Source organism: Fusarium odoratissimum (assembly GCF_000260195.1).
Source record: "Fusarium odoratissimum NRRL 54006 unplaced genomic scaffold supercont1.6, whole genome shotgun sequence".
Classification (NCBI taxonomy): Eukaryota; Fungi; Ascomycota; class Sordariomycetes; order Hypocreales; family Nectriaceae; genus Fusarium; species Fusarium odoratissimum.
Window position 1 is genome coordinate 325,116 of NW_022158692.1, and position 22,768 is coordinate 347,883.

The 22,768-nt window shown below is 46.7% G+C and overlaps 9 protein-coding genes across 10 annotated transcripts; 5 read left to right on the forward strand and 4 right to left on the reverse strand.

The window, feature by feature from the left end:
• Positions 1-213: 213 nt before the first annotated feature.
• FOIG_04705 (uncharacterized protein) lies at positions 214-678 on the forward strand (the record flags this gene model as incomplete). Its single annotated transcript, XM_031202999.1, has 1 exon — positions 214-678. One exon carries the CDS (start codon positions 214-216, stop codon positions 676-678), a length of 465 nt encoding a protein of 154 aa, XP_031066578.1.
• A 1,934-nt stretch (positions 679-2,612) lies between these two features.
• Positions 2,613-6,262, forward strand: FOIG_04706 (uncharacterized protein). Of its 2 annotated transcripts, XM_031203000.1 has the most exons (5): positions 2,667-3,301; positions 3,369-3,985; positions 4,045-4,196; positions 4,273-4,338; positions 4,396-6,140. In XM_031203000.1, exons 1-5 carry the CDS (start codon positions 2,787-2,789, stop codon positions 6,091-6,093), a joined length of 3,048 nt encoding a protein of 1,015 aa, XP_031066579.1. In that variant the 5' UTR covers positions 2,667-2,786; the 3' UTR covers positions 6,094-6,140. The 2 variants fall into 2 exon arrangements, with proteins under 2 accessions (XP_031066580.1, XP_031066579.1); XM_031203001.1 differs by having other exon boundaries at positions 2,613-3,985; positions 4,396-6,262.
• A 677-nt stretch (positions 6,263-6,939) lies between these two features.
• FOIG_04707 (uncharacterized protein) lies at positions 6,940-7,838 on the forward strand (the record flags this gene model as incomplete). The annotated part of the gene is made up of 3 exons (XM_031203002.1): positions 6,940-7,229; positions 7,277-7,401; positions 7,459-7,838. The coding sequence occupies 3 exons, from the start codon at positions 6,940-6,942 to the stop codon at positions 7,836-7,838; spliced, it is 795 nt and encodes a 264-aa protein (XP_031066581.1).
• Positions 7,839-8,357: 519 nt separating this feature from the next.
• On the reverse strand, positions 8,358-9,344 carry FOIG_04708 (uncharacterized protein; the record flags this gene model as incomplete). The annotated part of the gene is made up of 1 exon (XM_031203003.1): positions 8,358-9,344. The coding sequence occupies one exon, from the start codon at positions 9,342-9,344 to the stop codon at positions 8,358-8,360; it is 987 nt and encodes a 328-aa protein (XP_031066582.1).
• A 1,763-nt stretch (positions 9,345-11,107) lies between these two features.
• FOIG_04709 (uncharacterized protein) lies at positions 11,108-11,903 on the reverse strand (the record flags this gene model as incomplete). The annotated part of the gene is made up of 3 exons (XM_031203004.1): positions 11,108-11,359; positions 11,409-11,616; positions 11,680-11,903. The coding sequence occupies 3 exons, from the start codon at positions 11,901-11,903 to the stop codon at positions 11,108-11,110; spliced, it is 684 nt and encodes a 227-aa protein (XP_031066583.1).
• Positions 11,904-12,555: 652 nt separating this feature from the next.
• Positions 12,556-14,037, forward strand: FOIG_04710 (uncharacterized protein; the record flags this gene model as incomplete). Its single annotated transcript, XM_031203005.1, has 2 exons — positions 12,556-12,605; positions 12,753-14,037. The coding sequence occupies 2 exons, from the start codon at positions 12,556-12,558 to the stop codon at positions 14,035-14,037; spliced, it is 1,335 nt and encodes a 444-aa protein (XP_031066584.1).
• A 1,313-nt stretch (positions 14,038-15,350) lies between these two features.
• FOIG_04711 (uncharacterized protein) lies at positions 15,351-17,106 on the reverse strand (the record flags this gene model as incomplete). Its single annotated transcript, XM_031203006.1, has 4 exons — positions 15,351-15,578; positions 15,627-16,112; positions 16,163-16,715; positions 16,787-17,106. The coding sequence occupies 4 exons, from the start codon at positions 17,104-17,106 to the stop codon at positions 15,351-15,353; spliced, it is 1,587 nt and encodes a 528-aa protein (XP_031066585.1).
• A 1,376-nt stretch (positions 17,107-18,482) lies between these two features.
• On the reverse strand, positions 18,483-18,719 carry FOIG_04712 (uncharacterized protein; the record flags this gene model as incomplete). Its single annotated transcript, XM_031203007.1, has 1 exon — positions 18,483-18,719. One exon carries the CDS (start codon positions 18,717-18,719, stop codon positions 18,483-18,485), a length of 237 nt encoding a protein of 78 aa, XP_031066586.1.
• Positions 18,720-20,959: 2,240 nt separating this feature from the next.
• Positions 20,960-22,480, forward strand: FOIG_04713 (uncharacterized protein; the record flags this gene model as incomplete). Its single annotated transcript, XM_031203008.1, has 2 exons — positions 20,960-22,439; positions 22,476-22,480. 2 exons carry the CDS (start codon positions 20,960-20,962, stop codon positions 22,478-22,480), a joined length of 1,485 nt encoding a protein of 494 aa, XP_031066587.1.
• Positions 22,481-22,768: the final 288 nt, after the last annotated feature.

A 22,768-nucleotide genomic window follows, 5' to 3' on the forward strand; every position in this document is an offset into this window, starting at 1 on the left:
CATTAGTATAATGACATTGGTCATGGGGACTTAACACGATAGTTATGAGGAAGCCATTAAGTGGGCACCGAAGGAAAAGGTTTTGTTCAAGGAACATCTATATAAGCGTCACCCGATACCGTCAGCATCAACAGTCACACTTCATCAAGAACCACTACAACCATCATATTCTGCACATATTCTACCATCCTCTATCTCTCCTACATTGCAACCATGTCCCAAAACCAAGAGCTCGTCCCGTACCATACTGTCACCCGCGACATCTACGCCCCAATCGGCGAAGTCTGGGGTATCCTGGGAGGCTTCGGGGCTGAGAAGGCCTGGTATCCGGGATGCATCAAGCTCAGTCTCGAGGGCTTCGGCATAGGTAGCGTCCGCAGGTTCAGCTACGAGTATCCTGCTGGGCCACAGAAGGGGCAGCGCTACGAGTTCTCCGAAGAGCTGACTGAAGTCGACGCTCCGAATTACTCCATGACATTCCGAGTTCGAAGACCTGATTACCCTGACATGATCGCATTCGGAACAACCGCGCTGGAATTCATTGGGCCGAACAAGACCCGCTTCATTTGGAGCTCAAAGGGGAGTCCACTGCCGGAAGAGTATCAGAAAGGCTTGAATGAGGATCTGGAATTGCGCTTCTCTGGACTCATTGCGGCAATTGCAAAGCAGGTGGAATGATGGTTGTTGGCCGAGTCGACCTCAGAATCGGTGTCATTGTATAGTCAGTGTGCTGGTTAAGTGTATCGAGATTTGCAGTTTGACCATGCTGGAGAGGGAGCCCTTGGGGCCCGTATGCTGTATTGAGTGAGCTGCAGTATTTGAATAGACTGCAATTGTGTGTTGAGAAGCATTCAGTGTGCTACCTATAAACGTTACATTATTGCCATACTATGACTAGATGTCAGATTCTTAAAATGAGACAGACCGTTACTATGCACCATGGAAACAGGTGTAGAAACAGTTATGACTTCTAAGCCAATATATGAACACTTAACAGACTCGCCTTACTGCGCCTTGTCTTGCTGCCCTCTCGTTTCAATAACGGGATGGCAAGGCTAGCCACTTGATACCTAAACCATTGCTCACCCACAGCAAGCTAGGCGGTTGATATATTTTATATAAGAACATTTCTTGTAGGAGGAACCTGCATCGTGGCGAATAATTGAGTTAAGCGTATCGGGTTATCAGACAATATCGCTATCACAGCCCTTGAGATACACAAGTTCGTGATCAGGCCTAGGACACCCCACCATTATTAAATACATTTAAAATCCACAGGATCATTTACATTGCTGCATTTGTACTTGGAAGCTTCTACAGGTGGATTAACCGCACTATTCGTCAATTCAATGTTGTCCATGCTGATACATCACAGCCGTTCTGCGATCCGCTGCATTGGAACTCAGCAATATAACTAGACTGAATCGTCCCGCTAATGCCAGCGTACAAAACATCGTGGATATCAAAAGTAGATGTAGTGCAATTAGCTTTTGCACATTCGTGTAGCACTGATTGATCGCCAGCGGTATCTGCAGGTCCGATGATCCCCCACATCTCAAAGTGCGGGGATCCCAGTGTGGCCATACAAAACGCCTCAAGCCCTTCGTAGCTCTACAGTAAAACCTTGCACTGCCCCCAAAGTAAAAATGGCTCAGAAAGTAGGCATCATCTCTAATCCATTACCATTGGCATAATGATATGCCGAGCACCTATCGAATTTCCCTAGGCCGGGGCGGACAAAAGGAAGAAAGCCAGGTATAATGGATTATCAGATCAGAACTGGTAAACTCTGCAAAAGGTTAATTCAATAGTTGACCAACCTATTAATAGTTACCTTTCTTGAATTTTATTATTGTATTAGTTACAGATTAATCATTGTTGATATCATTACAGCATCTATCATAGTCAGCCTCACCAGTACAACCCTATTGCAATTTACTAAGCCAATATACTAATGCTTTTGGTATAAGGCCAACCGTACAAGAACGCGATGCCGCTTAGTAGTAGATCTTTTACTAGGACGGCGCAAAGACCTTTCCTGCTTCTTCAAGCCAAATTTCATCTTGAGTGAGAGGCTCGAGAACGGTGAATTCGCAACCAGGGATGAGTGAGCGCGAGGGCAGCGACATCCTATCTTATGGTCTTATTTGTGGTGCTCACCTTGGGTGGAGGATGCAGCACCTAGCTAGACGTGCGCATGGGTATACCTGGTATATATTTGAGCACTTAAAACTCTCCATTGCTGTCTTCGATTACCAAAGCTGATCCGTAAAGTGATAGTCTAAGAAGGTATGTACATTGGTAGAAAATGTTCTGCTGTGATGAGTTTCCGCAACACCATTGCAAAGCCTCTTTATCGGCGAACTGACCGTCAGGGGCAGTTTGTCATAGTGCAAAGGACCGAGGCAGAATCGCCAGTCTATCAGCCACAGTGGTGATGGCAGAGACTATGCAGGGTTGTACAAGTGGCCATCTGTAAACTAGGATTCGCTTCACTATCACCTTCTTGCAGTGAGCCCCCACAGGACACTAATCGCCCCCAAGGCTTCTTTAAGGTGGCTCGGCCTAATAAGTCGCGAGGCCTCTCCGAATCGGCTTCTCGCCTGATTACTTTTATGTTCATCTATCCCGCACCATCGTACCGACCCTTTATGGTAATCATCATTGCCAAGGATCTGTAAAATATATCAATACTTCCTGCTAGCCTTCCTGGCAGCCGAACCACTGGTAGGGAGATACATGTATCATTCAATCACGAACGTCATTCCGACTGAGGATTATTCGAAATGGCCTACTTCCAGAATTTCCTAACTACGCTACTGCTTTTTCAGTGCTATCAGTCTTTTCCAGGGGCCCTCGCCGGATTCGAGGAGACTCTTGTCGCATTTGAACCTTCAATTGGTGCAATAGAGATTCAGGATGCCGTCATTTTGCGCGACGATTCCGATCCCTTTGGCATCGCCATTGCCGTTGGCAGCCTAGCAGATGACTTTGAGCAGATCACTGGGACACGACCGTCAGTGAGGGCCTGGGCAGGCGATAACAGCACGACTAGTGAGGTAAAAGTTGCGTCAGAATCAGCTATCATTGCCGCGACGGTTGATTCCCCGCTGATGCGACAGTTGGAGAGTTCAAGGAAACTGAACTTGAGCAGCATCCGGGGCAAATGGGAAACGTTTGAAACGACTCTTGTGGCGCAACCATTGCCAGGCGTCCAAAACGCCCTGGTAATTGCAGGAAGCGACATGCGAGCTGTGTTCTTCGGCATCTTCACCTTGTCTGAACAGAGTGGCCAATCACCGTAAGCATCTGGAACTAACTGGACTGATAGCGCCCCTTTGGCTATAACTTACTAATTTACGCGATAGTCTATACTGGTGGAATGATGTGCCTGCGAAAAAGCATGATAAAATCTACGCCATCAACAAGACGCTCACGTTTGGCGAGCCCACCGTCAAATATAGAGGTATCTTTATTAATGACGAGGCGCCAGCCTTGACGAGTTGGTGGGCTCAACGATCACGCCGAGAAGACTACACCTTGGATTCCGAGTTTTACGAGCGCGTCTTTGACCTCCTGCTGCGCCTAAGAGCCAATCTCATTTGGCCGGCTATGTGGGGAAGTTTTGTTCCAGCTCCTGGCCGCATCTTCTTTACAGACGATCCTGGAAACATGGCTTTGGCAAACGATTATGGTATCGTCGTCTCAACAAGCCACCATGAACCCATGCAAAGAGCATCGAATGAATGGAAGCAAAGTAAGAATGGGGCTTGGGACTGGGTCGCTAATAAGGGCAATGTCGTCGAATTTATGCGCGAAGGTGTTCGAAGAGCAGGCGGGAACGACACATACTTCACCCTCGGCATGCGTGGAGAGAACGATGGGCCTATCCAGGCCGATGATCCCATAGCTGTTTTGAGAGAAGTCTTTACTGTCCAACGAAATATTCTCGCCAGCTTCTACGGAAACGAAACGGCTGCTCGACGTATGCCGTCCTTCCCGATTTCCTTGGGTAAAGTCCGTACTGACATCGGCGCCTCGCAGAAATCTGGACTATCTACAAGGAGGTTGCAACTTATTACGCAGCTGGTCTTGAGCCACCTGAAGACGTCACACTGATGTTCACGGACGATAACTGGGGTAATGTTCAGAAGCTTCCAAACGCCAAGGAACTTGACAGATCGGGTGGTATCGGAGTACGTCTCCCCCCTTTTTAAGTCTGTTCGGTCGCCTCATTAACATGTTTCATCTGACTCTTATATTCTATCCTAGATGTACTACCATTTCGAATATGTTGGCCGTCCAAAGAGCTGGAAGTGGCAGAACTGCAACAATCTAGTGAGTATAAGCGCTGATCCGCAATTTTATATTCCGGTTAACTGAAGAGGACTACAGCCCAAGATATACAAGGAACTCTTCCAAGCCGCGCAGGCAGGGGCGAATCGCGTCTGGGTCTTCAATGTTGGTGATATAAAGCCAGTCGAACTCCCACTGAATATGGCCATGGATCTTGCGTGGAACGCCACCCGCTTTGATCTGGATTCTTTGCCCGATTATCTTCAGTCCCTAGCTGCCCGTGACTTTAGTCTCGAGCATTCCGAAGTTATTGCTTCTGCCTGGCTGGCATATAGTCACCTGGTCGGCATGCGGAAATTCGAGATGCTTGAGCCAACTACGTATTCGATAACCAATTATGAGGAAGCTGACCGCATTCTTGGAGCGTGGAAAGCTCTAGGTGACAGAGTCAGAGCGATTGAGGCCAGCTTGCCACAAACACATCGCGATGCATTCTTCCATTCGTCAACATATGCCGCCGTCGCTGGCTACAATTATCACGCTATTCTCATCGGGCAGGGCAAAAACCGTCAATATAGCTTTGAGCGGCGGAATTCTGCTAATGCAATTGCGTATGATCTCATCGAGCGCTTCGAGTATGACCATGACCTCACTATTGAATATGACGCCATTGCCGACGGCAAATGGAGAGGCATCATGTCCACTCCAAAGTTCGATATGAGCACCGCCGACTGGCGGCCATCTTCCAGAGATGTCATGGCAAACCTGTCCTTTGTACAGCTTCGTCAAGATTTTGACTACGCTTTCGGTAATTTAGGCATCTACGTCGAGCAGTCGCGAGCTCCGTATCTTCAAGGCCGTATCTGCGCTTCCATCAACCCTTCAAAACCTACCAAGGATGGTTTGTCGCCCGTGATGCGGCCTATGGAGCCTCATGGCCCTGCTTTCCGATGGATAGATTTGTTCCACCGTGGCGACCACCGGAGACCCATAAGATGGTCCATCAGCGTGCCAGAACCTTGGATCAATGTTTCCCAGGTATCAGGGGAGGTCTCAGGCTCGAAGCCCGAAGAACGAGTTCATATCAGTATAAATTGGGAATTGGTCCCGGCTACGTATAATCAAACGGTCCAGCTACGAGTGTTTTATGGGCCTCCTGCCCACTTCGACGACGTCCACTTGCCTGTCATCAACATACGGGCTCCGAAGGATTTTGCAGGTTTTCCTGAAGTGGATGGCATCATCTCAATCGAGGCGCCCCATTATCAACGGTCGTCCCTAACGCAGGATACTGGTCGAAACATTGGATTCAGGGTTATGCCAAGACTGGCCAGCCGCTCCGAATCTGGATCCGTTGCTCTAAGACCCTACCAAGCCGCTATAGAGTCCGAAAGCGATTCAAAAGCTTCTTGGTTGGAGTATGACATCTTTATTCTGGGAAATGCCACGCGGCCTGCCGTCAATGCCACCATATACATCAATGGCGCGCTCGACACCCGTGCCGATAAGCCCATGCTATGCTCTCTCAGTCTTCAAAATGAGAGCAAACCCGCAAATGACTTCTTCAAGATCCTTGGGACGCCAGAAAAAGCTGGTGATACTCTACCTGAGTGGAATGCCGAGGTTGCGAACGGTGTCTGGACGCGGACGCTACAGCTAGGCAGCCTCAGCCCAGGTAAACACATTTTGCGATGGCAAGTCAACTCTCCAGAGGTGTATCTGGAGAAAATCGTCTTAGCTACTCAGGGCAGGCTACCAGAGACAAGCTTGGGCCCGCCTGAAACTTCAAGGCTTTAATTGAAAAGTCCAGGTTGACGCTTTTATCAATGTGTCTAGCAATTTTATGGATTTTCAATTTTGTCGTACAATACGTGATTAGTGAGGGGATTGTCAAGCTGTACCGATTCATCTCTTTCCCCGTGAAACCGACAATTGCACCCCTGATCCAATCAACTCAAACAGCTCCCAAGGATTACCCCTATCTAAGGTTCTTGTGTAAGACGATAATAGCTCAGAGAGTGGGGTGGTGCGCCAAAGCTGTATTCGACTCTCCGGCATACGTGCGAATGGCGATGACAAAGTTAGCTGAACCCTTGGCTTCACTAGCAGTTTGATAACAAGTCCGGATGGACCTTGCACTTGAAAGTTTGAAAAGTAGGATACCTCCCACTCGACCCCACTCATGATACTCCGCATGCCACTCACTCGAGATCCGGCATCCGGCCAGATGCAACCGGCTTACGCACTAGTTTAGCTTTTCCATGGATCAAGAAGCTAGCGAGACATGGCGGATTCGGGTAGAACGGCGAAGAAGTTCAAATGAGGCTTCTGAAGATGAACGGTCTGTGGAGTTCCAGGTCCGGCATCTACGCGAGCCAATTACAGAACAAAGTTCATCAGAGGGCCACTAGAAGCCAGTGGGACACGGCGCTTATACGCGACTAACGGAAAGTCTGGCCAGAATGCAACATTCTGGCGCAGCGTGCCCAACTGCACTGATAGCAACAGGTGGACATCAATTACATCATCACAGCTATCCAAGTATAGATGTAACCTTCGGCCGAGTCGACTTCGTCATCTAAATATTAAACGAATGTCCTGCTATAGCTTGCTTCCCAGTTCGCAGCCCCACGTTGAGTCAAAATGTCTTGCCCCGTTTGGCTGATCACCGGATGCTCTTCAGGGTTCGGGCTAGAGATAGCCCGCAGAGCCCTCACAAAGGGACACCGAGTTATTGCGACCTCCCGGAATCCCAAGAAGAACGAAGATCTCGTTCAAGAGATTGAGTCAAAGGGCGGTCGATGGATTGCCTTGGATGTGACAGCGCCCGATTTGTCGAGCGTGGTTGACAAAGCCAAGGCACTATATGGAACAATTGACATACTTGTCAACAATGCTGGATTTAGTCTCAGTGGAGGATTCGAGGATCTAAGGTAGGGCATCTTCGAGCGGCTGATGACAATTATTAATGTATTCTCAGCGAGGACGACCTCCGGGCCCAGTATGAGACCAACGTCTTTGGGGTTTTCAAGATGATGAAGGCCGTGTTACCTGGGATGCGCGAGCGGCAGTCCGGTATTGTGATCAACATTGGATCAACGGGCGGTCTGAGATCTTTACCTGGTGTCAGCCTATACGCATAGTCAAAACATGCCCTGGAAGGCCTCACTGAGGCCGTTTGGCACGAATACCGCGACTTCAACGTTAAAATTGTTCTGGTTGAACCTGGCCCTTTTCGAACCAATTTCTTGGGTGGAAATGCGGCCGTCATCCGTCCGATGAGCTCGTTTTACAAAGGCACGAGCACTGAAACCACATTGAATCACCTTAAAGATTCCCATGGAGACCGACCAGGAGACCCAATCAAGGCTGCCACAATAATTGTTGATTACGCGTTGGGCGAAGGATCAGCCAAAGGGTCTAATGAGTTCTTGAGACTGCCCTTAGGGTCTGGAGCTCTGGAAACAGTTCAAGGCAAGATCGAGTCGCTGGAAGAGAACTTGGCAGGGGTGAGGGAAATGGCCCAGAGTGCAGACTTCTAAGTATAAGCAAGTACAATCGTGAATCGATCACATTCATACTACAATAAAGAAGATCTAGTTATGCCTTTAAGAAAAGGTTTTGTTAGACTACAGGAAACTGAACGTGATCAATACTTCTCATCTACTAAATGAAAGTCTCATCGGGGAGAAAGTTGACAGTGGTGCATATGCAAAGAACGAAGAGGGAGAGGTTAAGATTCTAGTAAGGGTGAGAGATCGAAAGCAACTGAATATTGAGGCAAAGAACCAAGCGTGTCAATCTGGTATGCCCATGCTGGCTGGCATTGGCAGACACCACCAAGGGTAATTGAAGCAGATAAAATGATGCTGCAGCTCGGTTCAAATTTCTTCGTGATGCGGTCGTGACGCGCCGCTATACACATACATCACTGAAGTCGAACCTAGTTCCAGCACCTTATCTTCGAGGCACGTTGTTGACTAATGAAAGTTTCATATTCCAGAAGCTGGTATACAACTCTGTCCATCCTAACTAGTCCCTGATGCATACGTGCTTGACATTCACAATCCCACCCATTGGCGAGACTTTTCCCACAACATTTGTGCTTGCTCAACATCGTAAGCATGGGTACCGTAGCCAGGTCCCCACAGTGGTAACGACGGACTCCACGGGCCAATGATTTGGCAATCCTCCAGGTATCGACCGCCTTCGCCCTCTAGAGCGGCAGCTGTGGCGGCCCAGACACTAGTGGCTGCACCTTGGTCTGGAAACTTGTTGATTGACTTGAGATATGGATCCGACATAATCCCATCTCTTTGATCATCAGAGAAGTGCCTCGTCAAATCAGTCAAGACGGAGCCAGGTTGGAGGCTCCATGCATGGATGCCTTGTTCACCATAGCGGCGCTCGATTTCATTGGCCATCCAGATATTGGCAGTCTTGCTTTGTGCATATGCTGCCATGGCATCATAACATCCTTCAAAGTTGATGTTATCAAAATGAACTGCCCCAAAGCGATGCGCGACGGAGGCAACGATAACTACCCGTGAAGCCCTCTCGGGTGTTGTGCCGGCCAGTAATGCTGGGCGAAGTAGACTGAACAGAAGGAAATGGGCAAGGTGATTTGTTCCGAATTGTATCTCGAATCCATCCTGAGTGCGGCCCTCCGGTGGTGTCATCACACCGGCGCTGCAGATCAGGACGTTGAGAGAACTACTGCGAGATAAGAACGTGGCAGCGCAGGCACGTACACTATCTAGCGATTCCAGGTCTAATTCCGACAGATGAACGCGGGGATCATCTATCAAATACCCAAGGGCTTTCTTAGCTTTCGCCAAGTTTCGGGCAGTAAGGTAAAGTTGCGCTTCTGTAAGATACAACGCTTTTGCTGTTTCGACACCGATGCCAGAGGAGCATCCTGTGATAAAGACGACTTGGCTGGAAAGTTTCCCCTCAAGTTTCTCATCTTGAATAATTTGGACAGCTGTAGGTCGGGCGTCGCCAGGGCCTTTGGGATTTTCATGGACTGATTTGTAAAAGTCGGTCATTTTCGCGTCGGTGTGAAAGGTCAATTGGAAGGCAAAGAGAATACAACTTGGGTAGTGGGATACGGGTAAGAACAAATGGAAAATGCTACTTCTGGGTGTAGCTATATATGCTAAACTTCTATGAGTTATAGGAGTTGAGAAAACTTGTGCATCAGCCAGTTGCAGTCGGACTGAATATTATGCCGCATGCAGGCCAGGTGACGGACAGCTTAGTGCGTAAGCCAGCTGCAGTCGGCCTGGGCGGGATACTGGATAGGTACAGATGCCAGACTGTAATAGAGCAAACTTGGTGCGTAAGCCAGTTGCAGTAGGCCTTATTTTTATGCTGGATGCGGGGACAGGTGCCGGATTATAGGTGGAGAAAGCTTAGTGCATTAGCCGGTTGTCGCTTACTCTACTGTATGCTAACAATCCTTATCTAACTCCCAGGACCAGCCCGCATCGGCAATTCCCAACCCGCTCACAATGGTTTAGGACGATTCGGAAGATCGCATGGTGGGCGAGGCGCAGCGTTGATTTGATATTAGCCTCGTATTGGTGGTCAGACTCTTTCATCCTCACAGCGGCGACAGGACGATAAGTTGCTGAACTTTCTTGCATCATGGAAGCTTTATGTTATCATAATCTTTAGCAGACGAAAACAAAGTATATATGATCATTTTTCGAATTCAAAGAAGAGAAAAAGAATCATCTTGGAAAGGAGACGTCACCAATATCCATTAATTTCTCTTGGGATAGATGTAACTCCAAGCTCGTGAATGTCTGCCTCAGCAAGATTTGCAAACAAATCTTGGATTACGTGGTCGATTCTTTCAGTTATCTCGGTGCCGAATATGGGAATTGTTCCCTTAGAGCGAGCCTAGGCCTTCGCCACTTGCGCCATACTGACAACCTTTCTCTTGGCTACCCATTCCACAATACTTATAATCTTTTCATCGGCCGAGTTGTCCTTGATGCAAAACAAAGCCTCAAAAAGACATCCGACTTCTCACATACATCACTACGGTCTGTCTAAGCATAGGTTAGAAGCCCCGCAGCAAGGAGCAGCCACAGAAGCAAGCGAATATCCATAGCTTAACAGACTGGGATTATTTCTCGTTCCTCCTGATGAACCGAAAGAGATTTCAAGTGTTGATCGTTAGTTGCTTGGAAAGGTCGGTGGAAGGGTATGAAACTTACTCAGGCCCTGGCAGCAAGTTAGGCAGCATATAATGCCATGTTTTATAGTATCACAAGTCTCCCAATCTAGTAATCTTTTTGAAGAAGTATAAACTATACCAACAGTAACCTTAGATTTGCTGCCATGCCCTTACCAGAAATCAGTTTATTAATATTACATTAGTTATCCCGAGACTTTTAAGATTTTGAATACTTAATCATGGTTACTAAGAGATTACAATAGCGACCTGGGTATTAATTAAATTTGAATCATTGACTCAGATGGCTAAAGCTTTGACCGCAGTTGTTACTCGGGTATTGGCAATTATACCTTGAGAAGTCATTGAAGAGAAACCACAATCAATTTTCTGCAGATCACCCGAAAGAAAGAGCATTATAACAGGATGACCCTCTGCAATATTTGCTAAGCTACTTAGTCTGCATCTCTGTTGCGAGGTAAGGGCGAAGCAACACTTATGAGATGAACACTTCAGGCTGCATAACGTAATTCTGTTGCCACAACTGTTTAATAACAAAAGCAACAGACATTCTATAGCACAGGTACTGTTGATCTGTTGGCTACAAATGCCAGAGGTAGGTACTAATCAACCAGTCTCGTCAAATGACCTCATGTCATCAGTCCACAGAATCTCCTTGTCGAATCCATTCAGGGCCTGATGTAAAAGGGCAGCCGCAACAGACTCAACTCTGATCACAGTGACATCCTTCTGCATGCGAGACTTTAAGGCTTGGACGTCCGTAGAATGATCAATGATAAACCCAGGTCTCGCTACACATGCTACAACCTCGTCGGGATGCTGCTTTGCAAAGCCCATCACCTGATTCTCAACTTCGCCCTGTGTCTAAATTAGTTGTAGTCCAGTTGATGTTCAGACTAGAACCCACCCGCATGAGAAAGTATTCGGGCATAACTGGCGGAGTCTTGGTCTGATCCGTCTCCGCATCGGCGCCACTCATGTACAGGAAGCGGAATGGCTTATTCGTCGAGGACTTGACCATGTTTTGAAGGCCGGCAAATGTATCATCAACGCAAATCTTGCGTGCTTGCGCAGGATCCAGCGACCGATAAACCATAGGCGTTATACCAACGGTCCTGTAAAAATAATTAAGCCGAGATCTCGGGCTGAGAGGCTTGACAAGGTGGAAGATGACTTACCAGATGCAAGCATCTGCACCGCGGAATGCATCTCTTACGTGATCAGGATAGGTTCCATAGTCTTGCACCACAACAGACTCGAAACGCGTCGGGATAGTACCAGCTGGAGGGGATACAAGCTTTCGCGAGACAGCAACGACACTGGTGACTTGAGGCAGCTTCAGGCTTTGGCGAATAATTTCGCTGCCGACGTAGCCGTTTGCGCCAGTGACAATCAGCTTCATTATCGGACGTTTTAGGAATTGAGGATTAAAGAGGCAGCACTGTAGTGCGATGCTGTATTCAGTCTCTTGACTAGACCAACGCCGCATCAAGCGAGCTCAAGGCGACTATATATACATGTGGCTTTCCATCTCGATCATCTATATTGGGTCCGCAATATATGATACGGGCTGAAGCATGCTGTAGAGGGATTACAAAGCTGGAACCTTGCCCAGCATCGACTCACTGGTCTAATTTTTGTGACGGAACTGTTGCTTTAACAGGTTAGGCTATAAGAAAAGAGACGTGACTTACAAAGTCCACGAGGCGGAGGCCGAGATGTTGCTTCTTGTCCTCTGATCTGGTTTGATGAGAATTGGGCCGAGACCTTATTGTCGTTGTGTCAATTAACATTTGATGTGCGGAGTTGGACTACTTGTTGGATATGCCACCTTGCCTTAAAGAGTTAGCGTTCCGTGAAAGCCGGAGAAAATATCGCCGATTATCGTCATCTTGATTAGCAAGCCACTGGCTGGAGAGAGCCGATCAGTGGCTTAGGGCGAACATAGCGCTCGCAAAACCCTCGATCACCATGTTTCAAACACACATCGGCATAAAAATCACATTGATGGCTAGTGAATCATAGCCCAGCTGAACCCTGCATTATGGTATTCCATGGTCGCCCCTCAAGGGATTGTGCTCCCTGCAGAAGGAGGAAGATTCGCGTAAGGATCCTGGCTTCACTGAAAAGCCTGTTGCGTATACTTAGTTTGTGATGATACAATGCTGACGTGAGCTGCGCAGTGCGATTTAGTTCCTACCGGCTGTTCCCAATGCCGCAGAGCCAAGCTAACCTGTCACGGGTATCGCAGCTCGAACGAGTTGGTTTTCCGTGACGAGACTCGAAACACCGTGCAAAAGGTATTGGCCCGTCGAACGGCCAGTTGGCTGCCCTCCACACCCCAATTCAGTCCCGATACATCGTCTCGGAATGCATTCCTCTCCCTTTACATCGACACCTACTCATGTGGATTCTACACCTTGCAGTCCCTGCTGACGGATTCAGCTCCTAATGGGCATCTACAAGTCTCTGTTGACGCTGTCAGTTTGGCCTTCATGGCATACCAACTGAATCGTCAAGACTTGGTACTTCTTGCAAACCAACGTTACTTGGCAGCCATACGAAGCCTTGGAATTGTGATGCGGTCCTCGCTGCAAGCAAATAATGCAGCCAACCAATCACTCACCGACGAAACCCTTCAATCCGTACTCCTCCTAGATCTTTACGAGAAGATGGCTTATCAGCCTCACCCAGTATCAGAGTTCCCAGGCTCTTGGTTAAGCCATGTCCAGGGTGCGCTTTCTATAGTCCGGTCTCGCCCAACAGCCGGGTTCTCAAATCCGACGACTCAACAACTCGCCACCCGGACCGTTATTGCCCTCACACTAAGCTGCGGTGCTGCAGGAATACCCATACCAGAAGCATTGATAGGGCTCTACAATGATCTAGACAGCTACGTACGGAGTGCCAAGTGGACCTTTATCGGCCTCTTAATCAGTCTTATCAACCTTCGTGCCGACATGAATAACGGCAAATTAGATTCGAGCGATATTGTGCAGCGTGCACGAGACTTGTATGAGGAGCTCTCTCATGCCGAAGGAAAAATACCGCGCTCCTGGTGGCCACAGCGGAGAGATACAAGTGAAGCCGTTGTCTTTGGCCGATACTACGACGTGTATCCCGGCCACTACGCGACTCAGGTCTTCAACGCATACCGTATCATGCGTCTTGATGTCTGCAGCATCATTCAGAAGTTTGACCCCAGCTCTGAAGTTGCTGAGACCATCACAGAAGTAGCTCAAGCCATCTGCGCCGCTGTGCCTCAATTCATTCTTCCACGTGCCAGGTCTCAGAATACACTTCCCTTTTCACCATTGCAGATATTGGAGTGCTCAGGTGTATTGACTCCATTGTATGCAGCTTCACAAAATACTCAAGATCCTGTAATGCGCGCTTGGATACTGCAGACTTTGGTGTATATGGCCGATAATGGTATTAAGTTGGCCCGAAGCGTGGCCCAGGTTATTATGTTCTTACCAAATATGGACTACTGGGCTGTCTTCAGAATGGTTGGTAACTGTGCCATTACGGCATAAGGTTCGGGAGCGTCTATATAAAGGTTTAGCATGCCTACACAGGTGCTTGAGTATTACACTAAAGGACATCCAACACTTAACTGTTAGTTTCTTCTGTCGATTCGAGCGGCCTTTCCGGTGCTTGTATTTTAGCCTGGCCACTAACTAGGTCATGGTTGCTGGTTTAAAAGGCCTTGACAGCTATTATTTAATTACAAATCTGTACAATATATAACCTTAATAGTGTAATAGTTATACTTAAATATACAAGAGTTGAATAAGTAAATTTGATATTATAATTAAATCATAATATTTTAATATTAAATATTAATAATTAAGATATAAGGGTATAAAACTTAGTATATAAAGTAAATAATAAGCCACTTAGTTTAGGTCCTTTTCTTACATATAGATATCCTAATATACTTACTTACTTCTTTTTATAACTTCTCTTTATATTTATTTAAATCTTTAATATTCTACTTCTGTTTAACTAGTAATAATAAAGAGCTAGTAAGTATTATATATTTTAATTTCCTACCATGAAAATGCTATTTAAATCCAACCTGGATTTGGTAACCCTTGGAGCTATGCGTAGCCTGCAGATCAAGTTCACCTATATATTTACTATCCTCCTAAATACCTATAATATTCCTACCTCAAGCCCCTTGTATCTAAGAGGTTAGGTTTCTAAAAAAAGACTTATATAAATAGTTAAGATATATAGTTATAAGACAGCTATCTATTATTCCAGATAAAATACTTTATAAAGCTAAGCTTCCTATTAATTATCTTTCTTACCTAGGATAGTAGTATCTATTTGCTAATTATATCTAACTTTCTAGCCACTAAATTAACAAGGGTTCCTCTCTATGTAGTTCTAATAATATTCTCTCTGATAATATTATATAGATAAGAGTATTTACTGTAGATCTAGAGTATATAGCTAACCCTAGGCCTACTATTAGCCCCTGAGTAATAATTTCTATGCTAAGTTATTATGCTGTTTTAGAAAGAGGAAAATGCGGCATAGATGACTTCTCTGTATTAACTATCATAGCAAGGCTAAAAGCCTATGTATCTAACATCAGGAACTCTATTAAAGTTAAATTGCTAAGCGAAGTAATAGCTGTCCTCTTAAGGTGCACCTTTTATACTGATTGGGAAGGTTATATCATTGAGTCTATCAGTAGACGGAAGCTAGACCGGGAAAGGAAAGGCTGAGAATCAGAAGAGTAATTATGAGCCTCATAGTAACGGGTAAAAAACAGGCAATCTAAGTCTCGGTAAGTGCCTCTTTATCTTATCCTCTATGATTTGGCCTTTCTATAAACTCATTCCGTTTGGCCAGTTATGAAATTCATCGTCCCACTCTCCATCTTACCGACGGTGTCCCATAATTCAAGGCCATCTATAAACTGCTTCGCTTGGCCATGTATTTCTTTCAAGCTCTCTAGCAATGCCAACAGCTTTGCCTTGGAATGCTGGCTCTGGCTAGGCTCAGCATGAGCGGCGAGATACAAGAAAGCCTTGCCTAGCAACATGGGAAGATATACATGTGTCTAGTCCGATCAACAAGAGGGACATATCCAGAGACTCTCTTACTATACCTTTAAGCAATTTGAGCCAGTCATGGACTCTGACAAGTCTGCCATGCTGATGGCAGCTTTGTACGCTGTCTTAGCATAATCATTGGCAACGTGCTGTTGGCTCTGAACAACTGAGTGAGCCACATTCATAGCGTTTTCCAGTTTCAATACTGAGCCATGTACTACCATGGACGTCATGAAATGAAGTGGCTCGTATTCCACGTCTGTCTCTCTCAATAAAAGGGCAACCTGCCTGTCTATGGCTTCAGCGAGCAACTCATGCCGTACCCAGAAAGTCAAACTCTCCTGGTCAGAAGTTGGACACTTGGCAGTTATTTGTTTATGTATGATGCATTGTCCGAACAGTGCCATTGCAATGACTAACTTGGCGAAAGGTGATGATGCTGGAACCGGCGTTTCCCCGATAAGCACATCGTTTATAAAACCCATATTCACTTCGCTGGAAATTTGGAAGTTCCATTCCGGACAAGGAAGATGAACGTGTATCTACGATATGTGATTAACTTTTCATATACGCAACGCAATAGTTGACTCACTGTTTCATCGTGGATTGTCATGGGCGACTCCTCATATCCGCCCAGGAAGCGGTCCAAGCAGAAAGCCACCCAGAAAGTCCTCCTTCGCTCCTCCACAGATGCGAATGGTAATGGGGCCGATTGGGACGTTCCTGGGGTGCAAGAGGGAAAGTCGAAAGCTGGATCCTTCCAGTCGGTACAATGCAAACGCGATAGGTGCACCAACCGGAAAGCTCGTCGTGTCGTTGCTGATTGAGAATATTTGGATGGGTCTAGAAGCTCATAGTGCGCTAGAAGAAGCCATGTTTGTGCTTGTTCTATACTGGTATCGGAGTTTAGCCATGGTGGTACTAGATCTCCAGCGTCGAGTCTTTCTGCTAACTGCCTCGCTTTGTTATAGAACTCCTCACTGCGAGAACGGAACTGAGATGACATGGACGCGGCGAGTGCCCTAATGGCCCACCGGAGGCATTTCTGGGGCAACGAAACGTCATCCAGCTTCGCCCATGCAAGGTAATGGCTTCTATGAACCATAGGTATAAGTGGATGTACCCTATCAAAATAGAGTTGGTCCCTGTAGCGTTATCGGAACACCGTCCCGTCAGCGTTGAGCTTCTTCTCGTTGTAATATTGATGGGGACTCACAGGTCAAGTTTCATCAGATGAGATAGTCCTGTCGAGTCCAGAATCTCATTTGTAGCCTTTCCATGTTGTAGAGAGACTATAGCGATTTCTTCAGGCTGTATGAGTGTCTGTTGTAGCTGTGAGTGTATGCCTTTATCCTGCCACCCAGCTTGGTCAACAGTCTCTGATGCACTTTCTAGTGTTTCATTCCAGTCCGCTTGGGGCATATCGAAATGCATTGTCCAATCGGTGGCATTTATCGGTGGCCCGGCTGTAGTGTCGGTGTTGATGACATCAACATGCTCGGTCTGTGACTTGCTGGATAGTTGTAGCTCCAGCATGGCTGAATCACGCAATATGATTAGCTCATGCTCATTATACCCTATCAGAACTTGAGAGTTCTAGAAAGCCCACTTGCCTATGCGCGCTCTCAAAGCGTCTAATTGACCCTTTTTAGGTCCTCGTTTAGATCGGTTTTCTTCAAAAACACATTCCACTCCAAACTCCAGACATAGTCCGCAAGGCTGTTCACCGTCACATTTCGTTTTGCGGCGTCGGCACTCTTCGCATGCGATGCCAACTTTCTGCCTGGAACCACTTGCCATAGCCACTTAAACATCAGATAGGGTACAAATAAGAACTTGTCATCATTATGTCACAGTTGTCAGCAGAGTACATACGCCGCTGGCGATTTAAATATCGAGCACATTAGTCCAAGGGCCACCAAGGCGCAAAGACCTCTTCCAAAGGGCGTACTGTATCAGAGTATCGTTAGCCCAAGTATTGTGAGCCAATCCCTTCGTACTGAAAGTTCCTGTGTGGAGAGGTGCCATAGCCTGATTTGCCAAAGAACGACAAGCTCTGCGCTAGATGCTCTGCCTCAGTGAGCACCGTTCTGGGTACTCAGTCTACCTTTAAGGTTTGTTCTCGGCCCGGCAGCAGCCCTTGTTTTCAGCTGAGATGTACGAAGAAATGGGCGAGGGTATACATACGAGGACAGTCAAGAAGCGGAAAGAATCCCGAGTTATCCGATGATCGGCGGGGAGGTCCGACGCTAAGACGGGCTTAGAATTTATCCAGTGGCCGTATTTAGAACGTTTTACTAGAAAATATCCCAGTTTAGATAAGCCGGAGTAAAGTTAATCATTCAACGATATTACTCAAGCGCCAAACTATTAGACCAGTAGGGATAGTGGTAGCAGTTTGTCGACACCTTACCCAGCGCTGCAAGCTTTTGCTCGGTTCCACCTGCCTCACCATTGTGAACAAGGACCCTCATTTTAGTGTCACTATTGATTTGCTGTGTTATTTAGAGTTGAGTGCGGTGAGTGCTAATGCTCAGCGTGGAATTTTAATGTAATAAAACGGCACTTGACATGCATGGAACTCCTCACAAATTGAGGAAAATCGGAGGAGCCGATGAAAAGCTAGGATGAACACGACTACGCAAAACCAGCCTTAATCTGATACCCTTTACCAGTCTTGGTGGCTTTGAAGCCGAGATCTCCGACACATTATCCTTCAATTCACAGGTAAATAGTGAGTAAGTTGGTCTAATCTTGAATACCACTGCTAAATAAGATACTCAATAACAGACATGAACCCAGCTCCTCGACCTTGGTACAAGCCAGACAACAAATTGTTCTAAAGCGGGAAAACCGGACGAACCGATTAAAAAAACCCTTCTTATACAGTTTTGAGTTACAATAGGAAAAGATTACTTGAAACCAGCCTGAATCTGATATCCCTTGCCAGTCTGAGTGGCCTTCAGGTTGAGCTTGACGCATTTGCCGGCCTCGTAAATGAGGGTGCCTTTGCCACCACTAGCTCCTTTTGTCTTTGAGGTGGGGTTGCCGAAGAAGATTTGACTAAAGGGCTGCTTAGCATAATCGTGATTAGTTATACCGTCGTTCCAGTTGTAATACTCAAAAAAGCCGACTTGTTTATTTAGCATCTTGCCTGCAGAAGATAGAAGTATCTACTCGCCGATTACATCAGACTTTCTGGTGACTATATTAATAAGAGTTCCTCTCTAGGTTATGCTGCTGGTATTCTTTATAGTAATATTATAGAGGTAAGAGTAATCACCGAAAGTATCAAGAGCATAGCTAACTCCGAGGCTACTATTAGTACTTAAATAATAGTTCTTATACTTAGTAGTTATTTTATTCTAGAATAAGGAAAAGGCTATATAAATAACCTATTTATATTAGCTATTAGGATATAGCTAAAGGCTAATATATCTAATATCTTTAACCCTGTTAAAGCCAAACTGCTAGGCAAAGTAATAACTATTTATGCGAGGTGCCCTATTTATGCTAATAGGGAAAGTAATATTGCTTAGTCTAGCCGACGGTGCCTTTAAGAATGTCTAGTAATTATAGACCGAGGCCAGACCCAGAGAGGGGAGGTTGAGAGCCAGGATCGTCGCTGTGAGCTTCATGATGAGTGATTTCAAGTTGTGCTGGGTGTAAAGAAATAGAAGAGATGCTGGAATACTTTCAAAGGCAAAGTATCAGAATAATACCAAGGAAGACGGATATTTATCTCTGTTTAAAGAATTGGGTCAGAAGAAACATACCTACAATTTTGAACTCGGCATACACTTGGGAATGTGAGATTTGTGACCCAGTAACGATGGGCTTATTCTTTGTCATACTGATTCTTAGTAAGGCATGTCTCACGTCGCACTGTATGTGGTTTAGGCAGCCCTCAGCCAACGTATGTTGGGGAAACCAGCTTTGTTGTGACACGGGATGTCCGGATACATCATATTCAAACAGACGTTGGCAAGAGTTCAGCTCTGATGTAACAAGGGCTAATATATCCAGGAGCTGTAGTAGGCAAAGAAGCGCCAAGGATCTAAAAGTTAAATCATTCCTTGCAACCCAGGGTCAATGTATTCCGAGGAAAAGGGACGTTCATGGGTAAGCGAGGAATATTCTAGATGAGAAGTTAAAGGGAGATGGCGGGGATAGTTCCGCCTGGACATTGTGTATTGCTTCACAAGCCAAGTCGGCCCCTGCGGCAACAACAGTGGCAGCAGTTTCTGACCAGGGGCTCACAATCTGGACGAGGGTCACCAGATCCACCCGTCTCAATTTGAAGCCGTTAATTCGATGCAGGGGAAGGCTCAAATGGATTGAACGGTAGATCTCAAAGCGGTTCAGGCTGGTGGAGATTCAAACCACTTCATTGCCTGAAGCTCGAGAGGGGCTTTGGAGGCCTGGGTCCCAATGAAGATCCCGGGGCCTGTAGATCGATAGTCTGTAGCTCTATCATACGGTTTCCCAGGCCTTGAACCAGTAGCTCCTACTGTAACAGCTTAGATCATAATGGGAGCTCGACATGCTATGATATAGTCTGAGGATACAGCCCGGGTTAAGACCAAGACTCGCCCAACCGTGCTTTGAGAGATAAGAGTCCAATGATCCTTGGCTGAGCCGGCAACGTTATGCCGTCTTAGTGAAAGGATTAAGGTGCCTGAGTAACTAACCGAATAGCGACGAGGGTAATACCACGTCCTTTCCTCCTGAGTCACCTCTGGTGCAGAGTGGGATAAATCTGTTTCAAGGGGAACTTCAAGTGCAAGACTTGCAGCCAGAAGAAACAGGAAGCGTTGTGGTCTCAGCGGTCGACCCAGTAGTGGTCATGGTAGTGAATGGGAATGGTGGTATAGATTGGGATAGTGGCGGTGGTTGTGATGGTCACGCAACCATCGCAAGGAGGGTTATCACCTGGTCCATCAGATCCACCCGGGTTGAACATAATAAATACTGTTTAGTTTCAATTTAGGACTAGTAGCTTAATATCAGACAAGTAATATTTCCACGTATATCATGATACCATTTTATTTACAATGAAACTTATACATCTCAGCAAGTAATTTAGGACAATAAGCGCGTAGTGACCCGTCCATCTCCCCGGAGCCCGGATCTGAAGTCCCTTCGTTAATGCCATCTTATATCCGCTATCTCAAACTAATGTCAGATAAGCTTGTCCCACCAGGATGGGTCCCTTAGATTGGGCTAAAAACCTGCCCAAAAGGGAATAGTCTTGTCGTCCCCAGATTCCAAGACCAGGTGGACCATCAAGTTACCAAATATGGAGTAACCCAGATCCTTCACTTCTATAAAACAGCTTGATGAGTTGCCATTGTCTCGTTTATTGTAAACTGCTGTTACCGTCACCAAAATGTCACACAAACACGACTCTACTTCCTCTCAAATCTACAGAACCGAGAGCTCATCTCCTGGTGTTCTCCAAGATGTGTCGACTCCCCAATTACGAAAGAATCGATCTTTCATTTCAGTTCTCGGAATGTCTCTCGCCATCACTGCGGTACCTTATGGACTTGGTGGTCCGTTGATGTCCTCAGTCTACGGCGGTGGACAGCTCTCGATGTTCATTGGTGTCTTGGTGGTTGTTCTTCTTCAAGGTGCCGTTGCAGTATCCCTGGGAGAACTCGCCTCTCGATACCCAACTTCCTCGGGAGTGTACTACTGGTCGTACAGACTCACCGAGAATAAGAGATACCAACACGCAATGGCCTACTTTACCGGATGGGTATGGCTTATTGGGAACTGGACCATCGCACTCTCTGTCAACTTTGGATTCGCATCTCTCATCGTTGCGACTGTTACTATGTATCGACCCGAGTGGACCGCCACAGCGAACGAGACTCTATATGTATTCTTTGGGATCTGCATATTCATTTTTATCCTCTGTGCAGCTGCAGATAAAGCATTGCCTTTGGTCGACACTGCAGCAGCAATTTGGAGTGTTGTGACCACCGTCGCAATCCTGATCGCTCTCAGTTCTACTGCCAAAGTAGGTCGGCACTCGCCTTCATATGGACTCACGCACTACGACACCAATATCTCTGGCTGGGGCGAGTTTTCGTTCTTCATTGGACTCTTGCCTCCTGCGTACGCTCTCTCGGCTATCGGTATGGTCATGTCGATGACTGAGGAGTGCTCAAAGCCAGAAATTGAAGTCCCTCGAGCAATCAGCATGTGTATTCCGATTGGCGGCGTCTCGATGCTTGTGTTTGTTCTCCCTATCTGTTTCACCTTGCCTCCACTGGAGGATATCCTCGCAGCCCCTTATGGTCAAGCACTCCCCTTCATTATCGACACTGTCACTGGGTCTAAACCCCTCAGTTTGACGCTCTTGATCATGATACTGATGGTCACTCTCTTCTGTTCCATCAGCATCACTACAACAGCCTCTCGATGCACCTGGGCCTTGTCAAGAGATGGGATGCTGCCGTTCTCTCAAATTTGGTCTCGGACACTCTTCAACCAACCTGTCTACGCTCTAGCCCTTGTCACAGTCATTGAGATTTGTCTTGGCTGCGTCAATCTCGGCAGCGCAAGTGCCTTTACCGCCTTTGTCTCAGTCGGAGTCATTGCCCTCGCCTGTGCATATCTCATCCCAATCGCCATCAGTCTAGCCTTTGGGAGAACTGAAGTAGCCAAGGCAAAGTGGCACCTGGGGGCTATCGGTACAGCGGCCAATGCAACCTCAGTCTGCTGGATCCTCTTCCAATTGGTACTATTCAGTATGCCATCTGCATTGCCGGTTACAGCCGAGACAATGAACTATGCGTCAGTAGTCTTTGTGGGGTTCTTGGTCCTGTGTGGAGTTTGGTACTTTGCCTGGGGAAAAAGGAGTAAGTGCATGTCCCATTTCATGATCGAGCTAACAGATTAGCTCTTGCAGGACCCAAGGCTAAAGTGGAGTTGACGATGTAGTACTAGGGAATTATGCAGGAGACACTATGTAATTATGACTCGATCCACAGTAATAGACTAGCTGGATTTGGGAACTCTTATGGCCATGCAGGAATGGCTATCTAATTGGCCATAAAAACAACGCCTGGGAGGCAAGTGACCTTCTGTTGAGAGGAACATGTGTATTGACTGTGACTAGAAAGGGTTCGGGCCGAGGTCCGGCTGATGTACGAGGTCAACCGCAGAAGCCGACTCCTCACCTGCACCA